General features: G+C 56.2%; 1 protein-coding gene across 1 annotated transcript in view; it reads right to left on the bottom strand.

Moving 5' to 3' along the window:
• DCHS1 (dachsous cadherin-related 1) overlaps positions 1 to 10612 on the bottom strand; it is a 41311-nt gene extending 30699 nt beyond the window's left edge. The window contains exons 1-2 of the mRNA XM_038148689.1: positions 10125 to 10612; positions 4196 to 6010 (exon numbers count right to left, since the gene is read on the bottom strand). Coding sequence (XP_038004617.1) covers positions 4196 to 5947 — 1752 coding nt within the window. The 5' untranslated portion in view covers positions 5948 to 6010; positions 10125 to 10612. The remainder of the gene's footprint in view (positions 1 to 4195; positions 6011 to 10124) is intronic.
• Positions 10613 to 12929: the final 2317 nt, after the last annotated feature.

Below are 12929 nucleotides of genomic sequence, written 5' to 3'. Positions count from 1 at the left end.
CAGAGGTAAGGGAAAAGGGGCAGCTGTGAGGGGGCTGGGGATTGCATGGAGGAAGGAGGGAGCTGTTCGAGGGGGTTGGGAGGAGGAGCAGAGGATGGGGGGAGAGGAGCGCGAGGGGCTGGGGCCTCTCAGCTGCAGTGGAAAAGCTGCTGCAGCTCCAGGGGAAATGCTACTTGAATTAATCATGGCGCTGGCTGCTGTGCCAAGCCCAGGAGGAGGCTGCTGGCAGCGCAAGGAAATAACTTTCACAGGAATTTGGAACAAATGCAGCTCTTCTGGCGGTAACAACAGCACTCACCTCCCCCCACAACCTCCTTATGTACCAGCATCTCCCCCATGCCCACACTCTTGTGTAGCCCCAGATCCCCCCACATGGCAGCCTGCTCCTCAGGACAGTGATACTCTCCCTCCCCTTGTTCTTGCTCCCCAGCACGCTCCCAGGCGTCTCCCCATCTCGCCTTGGAAAGCTTGCCTTCTTGTTTCTAAGGAGGGGGAGGCCTGTTCTATGTTGTGCAAAGGTCTGAAAATCGGTTGATACTAAATCCCTTGCCCTAAGAACACAAATGCAGGCAGCAATGCCCCCCTCCCTCCTAGCACTTTCCTTGCCCGCAGTTGGTGAGCATTAGTCCTCGTGCTGCCCCAGGGTCCATGCATGGCTACGATCCGCGTCCCTGCCACGAACAGCCCTCCAGACTCTCTTCTGGTAATACAGTGTATGTGGCCTGGTGTAGCCTACAGCTCTTCATCCAAATCTTCCTCCCTGGGGCACGGCCCTTTGGGGCTGTCCCAGTGCTATGCATGTAGCACTGTCCATGAATGTCCCATGGAATCACAAACCAGCACCAAAAACTCATCAGACTTGTCCTCAAAACTGCAGAGACTCTAAATTAGGTGCATTGCTGGTCAGCTTTTGATTTCTGATGTTCCCCAACATTTGTGTATGCATGCAAAGGCAGTACGTAAACCCTGATTCCAAAATCATCAATTCTGATTCCAATCATCATCAATCATGCATACATATATGCAAGAATCAATAATCCACCACTCCACGTCATTCAGGTTGCTGTCCAATCAGCCCGTGCTCACCACATGGGGTTCACAGTTCTCTCTGCCAGAGCACAGACAATACTTGATTTAGCATGAAAAGTCACAAAGTCCCAGAAAAACACTATCTGACCATGCATGCAGTGTGTTGGTACACAGTCAAATGTTTAAAGCAAATTTAAACCAGCAGGGTGAATTTATACCAGAGCAGTGCTTCACATCACGGACCACAGCATTGGAATGGGGTCCGGTGCCCTAAAGCTTCTGCATCATCAGCTCATGGTGGCAGAGAGGAGCAGGGCAGCCAGCTGGGTGCCTTGTCCTGCTCCATTTTCTGCTGGTCTCATGTTCACTGCTACCCTGGGCTCTGTCTCCACCAGTGTTTCTGCTCATCTCAGATTTGAACAGCGAGTTTGCTATTTCCTTTGCATCATGCTCAGTCCGCTACTGTGGGACCTGGCCCATAGTAAACACGAGTAATAAACAGAGAACATGTTATGAGTTTCTTTTTATTTCTCAGAAGCTCAGGCCAGCAACCTGCTCTGCTCATCCCTGTTCATACTCAGACACAAAGACTGTCCTGGCAGACAGAATGGAGTCTGCAAGGGAGCAGATCATCTGTAGCGACTGTTCAGGTCTCTCCTCCTCACTCAGGGACTCCTTCCTTCCCCACCTTTCTGTCCTGTCCATGGAGAGTAGACATCACTGTCTAAAAACAGGCCTGGTCCTCCCAGGGTTTTCTGCTTAAAAATGGGGCAGACTGACAAAGAAGCAAAGTCACTGAGTTCTGTGCTGACCTAGGTGACTGTCCTGTGTCCTGTACCTCATCTGGCAGGGCCATGCTCATCACCTGAGCACTCAGGACCATCGTGTGGGTCTGGACAAAACCCAGGCTTTGACAAAGATACTTTACTGTCCCGAGGCAGGGTGAGCCCCAGTCCCTGGAAGCCATAGAGAGATGAAGCCAAGCAGGAGCAACAGCACAAAAGGGCTGTGGGGGCAGCACACCTGACATGGGCAACCTCGTGGGGAACAGTGCTGGGAACTGGCCACCATCAGCCCTGGCAGCACCACTGAAGCCTTCCTGTTTGAGGCAACAGGGGTGGCCATGCCAGGCAGCTGTGCTCCGAGCCCAGGGCTCCCTGACCTGGCTCTGCCCAGCTCCCAGACTTGGCTGGCTGCTGCTGCATCCTCGATCAAGCCATGGGCCTGGCCAGCCTCCTTTCCCATCCTCTCACATTTCCTGGCTCAGAGGAAGCAGCAGCAGATGTGTGAGCTGTTTGCTTTGTGCCGAGGCCGCGCGGGAGTTACCTGTGCTCAGCCCAGATGCGCTGTTTCCAAACGAAACACCAGCACTAAGCCAAGACCATCGAAACGTGGCCAAGCCGTGGCCACTGCCGGCTGCCAGGCCAGCCGTGTCCCTGCACAGCGCAGAGCCAGGTAGCCGTGCGCTGGGCGCTCTTCTGGGTGTGCCCCACAGCCCACAGCTGCTCTGCAGGGCGCTCTCCCTCCAGCCCGGCCCCACAGCCGCTGTCAGGAGCCCAGCCGCCATCTCCGATTGCATTTCCAGAACGCCTTCCCACACGGCGAGCGGCGCTGAGCAGGAAGGCACGGACAAGGAAAGAGGGGGGCCTCCCTTCGGGGGCTGTGCACAGCCCTGGGGCTGCCATGCACCTCTGCTCTGACCCTGGCCCTGACCCCACCCCTGAGCCCTTCCCCATCTCTGTCCCCAGCCCAGCCCCATCCCCACCCACCCCACACTGGGACATTCTGTAGTGTTGCCCTGCATACACCAAACCCAAATCTCCCCTGACCTACATCTTCCCCCTCATCTCCCACTCACTCCTTCTGCCCATACTTCCCCCTAATCCTACCCTGACCTGTCCCCAAGCCCCCTGATCTATGCCATCCTACGCTTGCCCCAGCTCCACGTGCATTCTCTATTCCACACCTGGCCCTTGCTCCCACCCAATTCCTCCTTCCTGCCACACTCCTACCCCATCCGCTGCACTCACTCCCCAACAAGTCCCCTCCAGCACTCCTACCCCACACCATCAGTCACCTGCATGCACATATGCACACCCCTCACAGCCCATCCTCCCCAGCCCACACTCACACCCCCCATGCCCCTGCAGTGTACCCACAGGGCACCCAGAGACCATTCTTTCTTGCCACCTCCAGGGTGACCTAGAGACCCTTTTTTTCCTGGCCAAGTCACAGGACCTCCTCCAGCCTTGTCTTATGGACCCCAGAATTTCTGTTCTTCCTGTCACCTTGGGCCCCTCTCACCAACCTGGCACCAGAGCTTCTCATAGCCTCAGTCAGACATCCCCGTGCCCCACACCTCCAGCAAGGAAGTGCCTCCAGTGCCACTGGTGCTTGTCCCGATGGACAGCCTGGATGCTGCCATGGTTGGCAGTGCCTCACTGCACCCCCACACCTGCCCTCACCCCAGCTCAGGCAGGTGGCATCACCTGTCCCAGGAACCAGGGCTTCAGGGCCTGAACTGCAGCAGAAACACCAAACACAGGGAGTACAGAACACACAGAATCCCAATGGCATCTCTAGCTCATCACAGAGCTTTTGGAGGCCCCGCTGCGACCTCTTGCCACATAAAGGCTGGTGCAGCAGCACGTGTCTCAGCTCATTAGCTCATTAGCATAATTAATGCTAATGCTCACAACCAGCCTTACCAACACTGATGAACGTGGGCTAACGATCTCACAGGGGAGAGGGAAGTTTGAAGCCTGGCTAGAGGCAGTTTCCCAGCAGCAATATCACATTCCTTAGCCCCCTTTTGAGTGTCCTGGCCGCAAGGTAGCTCCACACTGATGAGAGCAAGGCCTGGCACAGCAGGAGACACCTCAAGAGAGGCCCACACCATGCTCTGCATGATGGGCTGCCTTGTGGTGCGCCCGATGGCAGTGGCATTGCCCACTGCTTGCACACAGAAAGGATGTACATGACTTGGCCCCATTCCGGACTCACATTAAGGGTGGGGATCTCTGCTCTGGCATTTCTGCTGCAAACGCTGCCCGCCAAAACCATGACACCTGCACCAAACACCCTGCACTGGCAGGTCTCCCACCTTAGGCTGCTCACAGCCCTGGCTGTGCCCCTGCCGAGCTCCAGCCTTAATACCTGTACCTACCTGCAAGAAGCAGGTCCCAACAGGGGTGTTCTCCTTCAGGGACACGTTGTAGAAGTTACTCCTGAACACTGGCTCATTGTCATTGACATCCTGCAAGGCCACGTGCACCACAGCTGAGGAAGAGAGGGCAGGGGTTCCCCGGTCTGTGGCCAGCACAGTGAGCTGAGGCTGAGGATCCTTTTCATAATCCAGTGGGGCAGCAGTGGTGATGATGCCAGTGGCAGGGTCAATGGTAAACCAGCTGGAGTGGGTGTCGCGGCCATGCAGAATGCTGTACCGCACCTCCCCATTGGGACCCTGGTCCTTGTCACGAGCTGTCACCTGCAGGACAAAGCTGCCTGGGTACACCACCTCAGGGATGCTCTGCTTGTACTCCTGCTGGTCAAAGAGCGGGGGATTGTCATTAACATCCATCACCTGCAGCACAAAGGCTGATTCTGCCCGGAGCGGGGGTGTTCCTGAGTCAGTAGCTGTCACACGCAGATCGTAGGAGTCTCTTTCCTCCCGATCCAGAAGTTGGTCCACACAGATCAGATAGATTATGTTGTCCTTGGTAGTGAGGGCAAACTTGCCATCTCCTCCCTCCAGTGTGACATTGACATTGGAATACTCTCCATAGTCAGGATCAGAAACAGAAATGCGAGCCACATACTGTCCAGGCTGGGCTCCCTCAGAGATCTGTGGGGAGCCATCCTCACTCAGAAAGATTATAGTCATGGTGGGCTGGTTGTCGTTGTAGTCACGCACATGGATAGTGACAAAGGCTGTGGTGACCTCAGGATGGACAGCCTTATCCCTTGCCTGCACCACCAGCTCATGCACCTTCCTCACTTCATAGTCCAGACCCTTGTTGAGCTTGATGACTCCAGTCCGGGCATCAATGGTGAAGTACTGGTCAGGATCGCTCTGCCGTCGGTTGATCTCGTAAATCACATCCCCATTGTCACCTTCATCTGCGTCAGAGGCAAAGACCTGGAGGATGCTGCTGCCAGGTTTCAGATTCTCTGAAATGAGCGTATGATAGCGGCTCTGGTTGAAGCTGGGGGCATTGTCATTGATGTCCTGAATGGACACATCCAGCGTCATCTGGGTGCTGCGGGGCGGAGAACCCCCATCGTAGGCTTCCAGCAGCAGTGAGTATGACGAACGGTTCTCCCGATCCAGAACGTTGCTGACCACCAGGTCCAAATACAGGACCCCATTGGGTCCTCGACGCGTTTCCAGGCGGAAGGCCTGCCCCACATTCCCTCCCTTAATCATGTAGCCTTGTGTGTTCAGGAGGCCACTGTCAGCATCAAAGGCCGGGTCCAAGGGAAACCTGCTGCCAATGGGTGTGTGCTCTGGGATCTGAAAGGTGCTGTGCTGTTTGGGAAACGCTGGGGCATGGTCATTGATGTCATTCACTTGGATGTTCACTTCTACCGTGATGCCCTCTGGGGTGACGGCAATGAAGCTGTAGCGGTCCCGAGTCTCCCGGTCCAGGACACGAGCTGTTTTGATGATCCCTGTATTCTCATCTATCCCCAAGTCAGTGGAGACACCACTGCCCTCCTGTGCTGAGATGAAATACATGTAGGCACTAGTTTCAGGGGGTAGGCCAGCACTGATGTCCCCAATGATGGTGCCAGCCGGCTGCTCCTCATCTATTTGTAGATCCAGGGTGCCCAGGACAGCAGAGCCCATCCCTGCTCTCAGGCCCCCAAGAATAAGCAGCTCCAGCAGAAGCATTGTTGACCTCTTCATTCGCTCCATGGCTGGCAACTAGCAGAGCAGAGGGTGGCTTGATCTCCTTTGCAGAGTTTGCTTTAATCCTGCCTGGAATGCAGACCAGAGGATACTGGTTAAGACAGAGCAAAGGAAGGACAGAAAGCAGCCTGGAGAGGGAAGGCCTGCCAGGTACCTGCTGCCCGATCACTATGTAATGCCTGTCCCTCACAAGAAGCAAATGTGACAATATGTCAGAGCCTGCCCAGAACAAAAGCCTGGGTCAGCACCTGGAAGCAGCTCACACCTGACAGTGCACCGAGGTGAGCAGCTAGGACCCTGGCACAGAGGTGCTTCCTACATCCTCAGGTGCTCTTTCTAACCTCTGCCCGCCTGGCAGTATGGCATCAGCTGCCCCCGAGCAGCATTCCCCTGTGTCTTTAACAGCTGGATGCTTCCTGTGAGGCTCAGAGCCTGCCTGCAAGAGGACAGAGGTTTTTGGGCAAACGGCAGCCTTGCATCTCTCCACCCTGAAAAAAGCTGGTCTCAAATTACGAGATAGCTCAGCGAGTCACTGGTTGAGACCCTAGCCCCCACCCCCTCTCTCCCCAGCAGCGTGCCTTTCAGGACCTCAGGGACATAGGTGCCAAAAACCCATGAAGTGCAAATCTGGTGTCCCTGGGAAGGAGCACAGAGCTGGAGTGGGCTTCCATCCAGTGAACAATAAATCAAAAAGGATGTATTGCAAAGGATGTGCCCACAGCTGGGAATGCCCGGGATAAAATCAGACCGTGCTCATTGTTTGGGCTGGCACGGAGATCTGTGGGTGCCCCAAGCCGGTACCATGGAGGGCGGCGGCAGTGCCGTAGGAACGCAGCGATTCCCTCGGAGCTGCCAGCTGCTCCGTCCCACACCCTCCGCTGCTCACTCCCCTCCTTTGTCTCCTTCTCGCTGCTCCTTGCTGGCTCCGGCTCCTTCCCTCCCTTTCCCCGTAACTGCATTTCATTGCAGCAGTGGGGGAGGGCCGCAGCGCCAGCCGCAGCTCCTGCAGCGCTGCAGCCGGACACGGCAGACACCCGGACAGCCGCCGGTGCCCGCGGGCTGCCAGCCCTGCCCTGCCCTGCCCTGCCCTGCCCTCTGAGCACAGCCCGAGCAACGGCGGCCGGGAGCTGCTGAGGAACACCGAGCCCAGCACCGCTCAGCCCCAGCGAACGAGGCTTCGTGGTCTGCGGGGATGGCGGCAGCATGAGCTCACACTTGGACTCTCTTGAAAGCGTTTGCTGCTGGGCCCATAACCACACTCAGGAGCCGCTCGTGTCAGATGCAGGAGCAAGAACCTCCTTGTCTTGGGGGATGGAGGTGGCTGGCAATGCCTAGTTTGGGGACTAAGAATATCAGCCCTTGACCAAAGAACTCCATGGCGGTGTTAACCCTTTCCAGGGCACATATGATGATATTCTTGGGTCCCCTTTCCCACCTCAGATCAGCTGTCTAGATTTTTTTTTTTCTGTGTAAATCCTGGGTTAGTGACAGAAACAAAATAATTTGAAAGTATTTTCTACTTATAAAGAAATATTTATTTCAGTGGCCATCCAGTCTGACGCCTATCCACACAGTCTGAGGTAAATCCACATGCTCTTCTTGCACCCAGCAGGTGAAAACTCTCACAATGTCCTAGGACCTGAAGTCAAAAGAAAATACTTTTGTGTGCTGCGATTTGGGAATCTGCACGAACTCAGTGGTCCTAAACAGGTCTGCCTCTCTGTTGGAGCTAGTTTTAATTCCCCAGATGGAGGGGTGACTGCCTACCCCCAGAACATGCAGTGCTAGAGGAATGGGGTCTGAGGTAGCTTCTGTGATGAGAATGCACCATTCCAATGGTGCTTCAGATGCTCAGGTCATGGGAAGGGCCCAGGCAGAGAGTTTAACGCCTTGGTAGGAGCTTAGGTGGAAAAAAAAAAAAAAAAAAAAAAAAAAGAAGAAGTAGAAAAGCAGGTAGAGAGCCAAGATTCCCTGGGGCAACCTCAGTGACCAAGGACAGGATAGAGCTAACAGCTCTTGGGTAGCGTCTGGAAGAAATCAGGGCATAGACATGGGGAAAAGCTCACCTGGTTCCATTAGTAATGTTGCCTTGAGAAGCCAGTGAGGCTTTATGGACTGCTGGAGGGGAGAAGAGAGACTTGAAAAGTGAATCTGGGGAGTGTGAAGAGCAGCTGAGAGCACTGCACTAGCACAATCAGGGAACAAAAATTAGGGTCCCTGGGCTGGAAAACTGGTGATGAAAGCCTGTATAAGCTTCTTCAGTTCTATCCTCCCTGGATGCAACTGAGTAGTTTCACAGCAAGCCTATCTTTCAGCAAAAGATGGAACTGAACATTACTAGACTGCACCAGTCGGAGGTACCACCCATCCTTGGTACCAGCAGACCCCTTTTACAACGAGGTGTGCAGGTTTGGGTCAAAGGGAAACAGCAGTGACCTCAGTGGATGCAGAGTCACAAAATCTGAACAGCTGCTTTCAGTTAGCAGAGAGCTCAGTGCAGGGCTGGCTTGGCCGGTCCGTGTAACGTGAGCCACACTGCCCCGCTCCCTCTCTGTCCCTCCCACCGCCGGGCACCCTCGTGAAGAACGGCAGCAGGAGCCTCTGAAGAAAACTGCCAGGATGAGAATCTCTTCACACAGGTCTTTGAGGTCCAGAGCCATGGTGAGGATGTTGACAGGAAGGGCAGCTAAAATGGAGTGAGCTGCAACATCCATCTAAGCCTAGAGCTGACAGGCTGGGGCACCAGGAGAGCCCAGCCTACACATAGCAGATGTGTGACATTTTGAAATAAAAAAGATATGGAATTACATTGGGACCACTGTATGCACCCTTGCCAGCGGCAGCTTGTGCCTTCTGTCAGCCATGAGAAAGGGGAAGTGGGCTCCCAGCAGCCCCAGCAGAGGAGCTGGAAAGACGGCACCCACTGTGCATGCCACAAACAGATGTCAGAGTGCTTGCTGTGCGAAGGCTCCATGAAAGCTGCAGATGCTGCTGATGCCATACCCTAGGTCTGACATGAGAGGCCATGACTCGTGTAATGATGTTTTTGAGACTCCAGACCAGAAGAGGAAGCCTGTTTAATCTTTGCTGAGCACTGGTCACTGACCTGGAATATGCTTTCCTCCTGTTCACAGAGATTCTCTCTCTCTAGTTTCACATGATCTGCCCTCAAAACCATGCACAGCCCTGACTTGCCCGCAGTGCAGCCTTGGGCTAACAACTCATTTCCAGCCTCTACTCAGCCTACCACTACCTACAGCCACCTCCGTGCCTCCCGGCTTTCCTACCATCTCCCACCTGGGCCTGCAGGACCGGGACCCTTCTGCTGGCTCCCAGCCCGGCCACACAGCCCCAGGACCCCCTGATACGGCCCCGAGCAGTCAGAGCGGCGGTGGCACTCCTTTTCCGCAGATGCAGTCAAGTCCCTACTGCATCCTTGTGAATCCCATTTTTGTGCCACACTGGGGCTCCCCGCGGGCTCTCCTACCTCTCTGAACGCATCCCCCACAAAGGAAACTCTAATGAAATATTTCCGCGCCGGAGCCAATTCCCACAGTCCCTGCCTCGGGACATCCCCGCGCTGCCGAGGCCCCTGCCAGATTGTGCCCATCGCCAAGGCGCTGCGGGGCCTCGCTGCTCCCTGTGCACTGGAGCCCCGGGCTGTTGGGGCTCACTCTCTCCGAGCTCCGGCCTCCCGGGGCTCCCCAGCCGCCGGGCCCAGCGTCCGCTGCCGCTCCCTGTCCCCGTCCCTGGCGCTCCCGGACGTCCCGCACCGGGCGGCCTCGGTGCCGGCGTTCTGCCAGCCCCGCTCCCCGCTCCGCCCGGGCTCGCAGCCCCCGCCCGGCGCCTCCACGGTTCCGCTGAGCGCCCTCCCCTCGGCGGGTCTGCCCTGCAGCGGCACCGTGAGCTCCCGGTCTCGTCCCGTGCCGTGCCGTGCCGTCCCGTCCCGCCCGGCAGCCGCCAGCGCCGGGGCCGCCAGCGAGCCCGGTCCGGCCGCGGCTCCGCGGTGTTGCGCCGCCTCGGGCGCGTCCCCCCGTTCTCCCCCGCCCCCCCACCCAGCTCCATTGTCTCCGCGGCGGAGGCAGAACAAAGCGCCTGGTCCCGGTCCCGGTCCGGTCCCACCGTGCGACGATGCCACCGTGCGGGGCTCCGGCGGGGGCCGAACCCCGGCGCTAGGGCTTACACTGCGCGTCCCGCGCCGGCGGCGTTCACATCCCGAGGGGTCCGGCCCCGCCACGACGTCCCGCAGCCTCCAGCCTCCCCGCTGCTCCGGCGCCAAGGTCTCTCCAGCACCGCCGGCCGCTCCGGTGCCCCGCGCGCTCCGGCGCTCCCCCGGTGCCGCGGCCGCCCCGGTGCGGCTGTGGCCCCGCGGAGCGCTCGGCGGCGGGTCGGCGCTGGCTCGGAGCTGGCTCGGCGCGAAGGCTCCTGCTGAAACCCGACCCAGCGCCGCCCTCAGCCCCCCGCTCCCTCCGCCGCCCCCCTCCCCGCCCCGCACCGGAGCGCGCCGGCGGAGCGCGGCCTCGAGGCGGCCCCGGACGGGCGAGCGGGGCTGCGGGCGGTGCGTCGGTATGGCCGGGCTCCAAGGGGTCGGGGAGCAGGATGGGCACGGAAAGAAAGGGCTGGACCCGGGGTACAGAAGGATGGAAGGAAGCGGTGGGTGCCGGGAGCCCGAGAAAATGGGAAGGGGTTGGCAGGAGCCGGAGCTGGAGTGGGACGGGACCGGGCAGGGAGAGGGCTGGGCAGGGGATGAAATGAGGCTGTGGGCGACGCCGGGGGCATGTGGGGACATGATCACAGGCCATTCTTTCCTCTCTACCGCAGTTGCTTCTTCAGCAGATAACCCAGAGCTCAAGTACCTGTGACCTCCCAACACTTGGACTCACATCAGGGCTCCTAAGGTCCAGCCTGGTCCAGGCTCACTCAGTGCGCCTGTGCTACAAGGGACTCGGGCTCCACCAGTCTATGCCAGGGAAAAAAGCTAGACTGATGACTGTCCAGGCATCTCCACCAGCAGCTGGCTTCTCAACTCGGCTTGGCCACTTAGGCAGCTTTTCCTTTCTCCAGACAGGTCTCAGCAGTCTGTGTGTCTGTGGTAGCCATGCAGCCTCTAGGGCCAGTAACCACTGCTGGACCTTCTTTGATTTCTCAGTGGAGAAACTGCTGTTGACTAGGGTCTGTTGCTAAGATCATCTGCTACATGCTCAGTGTGCTCTGAGATGGTCAGATGGTCCTTACAATCTTGTGCCTGTTCCAGTTCCAACAACTTCAGCCTTGACGTAGCTATCACGTCTCTTATTTCTTGGACAGACCATTAATGACATTTTGTGTAGAGTACAACAGTTCTCAATCCCCAAATCAGGCAAGGAAGGTGAGAGACTGGCATGGCTGACTCAGGACCTGCTGGTCAAACTGAAGAGCAAGATGGAAACACACAGGCAGTGGAAACAGGAACAGGTATCCCAAGAGGAGTATAGGGACCTTGCCCAGCTGTGTAGGGAAATTGTGAGGAAGGCTGAGGCACAACTGGAGCTGACCTTGGTGAGAAATACAAAGAATTATAAAAAGTGTTTCTACAGGAATGTCAGCCAGAAAAGAAACATCAAAGACAGTGTACCCTGCTGATAAACGTGACTGGCAAACTGGTAACAAGGGACAAGGAGAAGGCTGGTGGGTTCAGCCCCACTGGGCAGGATCGTTGATCTGTTGGAGTGTCGGAAGGCTCTGCAAAGAGCTCTGGACAGGCTGGACTGATGGGCTGATCAGCTGATGTATCATGTTCAGCAAGGCCAAGTGCTGGGTCCTGGACTTGAATCACCACAACCTCAGGCAGCACTCCAGGCTGGGAACAGAGGGGCTGGGAAGTTGAAAAAGGACCTGGGGGTGCTGGCTGACAGTGGCTAAACATGAGACAGTATGTGCCCAGGTGGGCAAGAAGGCTAAGGGCACCCCGCTTCTGTCAGCAATAGTGTAATAATTCCTCCCCTCTACTCCACTCTGGAAAGACCCCACCTTGAGCACTGCTCCCACCTCTGGAGTCCTCAGTACAGGAAAGACACAGACCTGGTGGATTGATCCAGGGAAGAGCCCCAAAAATGATCAGAGATCTGGAGCAGCTCTCCTGTGAGAACATGTTGAAAGAGTTGGGGCTCTTCCGCCTGGAGAGAGTGGGCTCTGGGGAGATCTTAGAGACCCTTGCAGAACTTAAAGGGACATTATGACAAAGATGGGGACAGACTTTTTAGCAGGGCCTCTAATGACAGGACATGATGGTTTTTAAAAAACCCATTAGATTCAGACTAGGAATAAGGAAGAAATGTTTATGGTGAGGGTGGGGAAACACTCAAGGTCAGGTTGAATGGGGCACTGACTCACCTGACGCAATAGAAGATGTCCCTGCTCATTGCAGGGGGGTAGGAGTAGGTGACCCTTGAAGATTCCTCCAACCCATCCCATGCTATGATTGTATTATTCAAACATTACACTCATCTTTAAGAAAAGGAGTAAGGAACTCAGAGAACCACCAGTTTGTGGAGGTCATCACAACACCTGGAAAACTCAGGGGCTTCACTGTCTCAGAATCCATTTCTGACCATATGAAGAACAAAGAGGCAATCAGGAATAGTCAGCACAGATTTATCAAGCACAGATTATGCCTGAGCAGCCCAATTAGCTCCTCTGACAAACTGATTGGCTGTATGGATGAAGGGAAAGCAGTAGCTGCAAAGTGCCTTGACAGCATTGACAGCTGCTCCCACTGAGTTTTAGTTCACAACCTGAGGACTAAAGTGGTCTGAGTGAATGGAGCATTGGGTGGGCTGAAGACTGGCTGCACCTCTGGGCTGCAAGGGTAGTGATCAGTGACTCAATACAGAGATGGTGCCTAGCAGCCAACAAAATATACCAGGCACTGATTTAGGAGCCAGTATTTTTCAGTCTTTGTTGATACTCTGTGATGACAATGAAGTACAAGATTCCAGGAGATGACACT

The sequence above is a fragment of the Motacilla alba genome, chromosome 1 (assembly GCF_015832195.1).
Source record: "Motacilla alba alba isolate MOTALB_02 chromosome 1, Motacilla_alba_V1.0_pri, whole genome shotgun sequence".
NCBI classification, from domain to species: Eukaryota; Metazoa; Chordata; class Aves; order Passeriformes; family Motacillidae; genus Motacilla; species Motacilla alba.
This window is presented reverse-complemented; position numbering and strand designations above follow the sequence as displayed.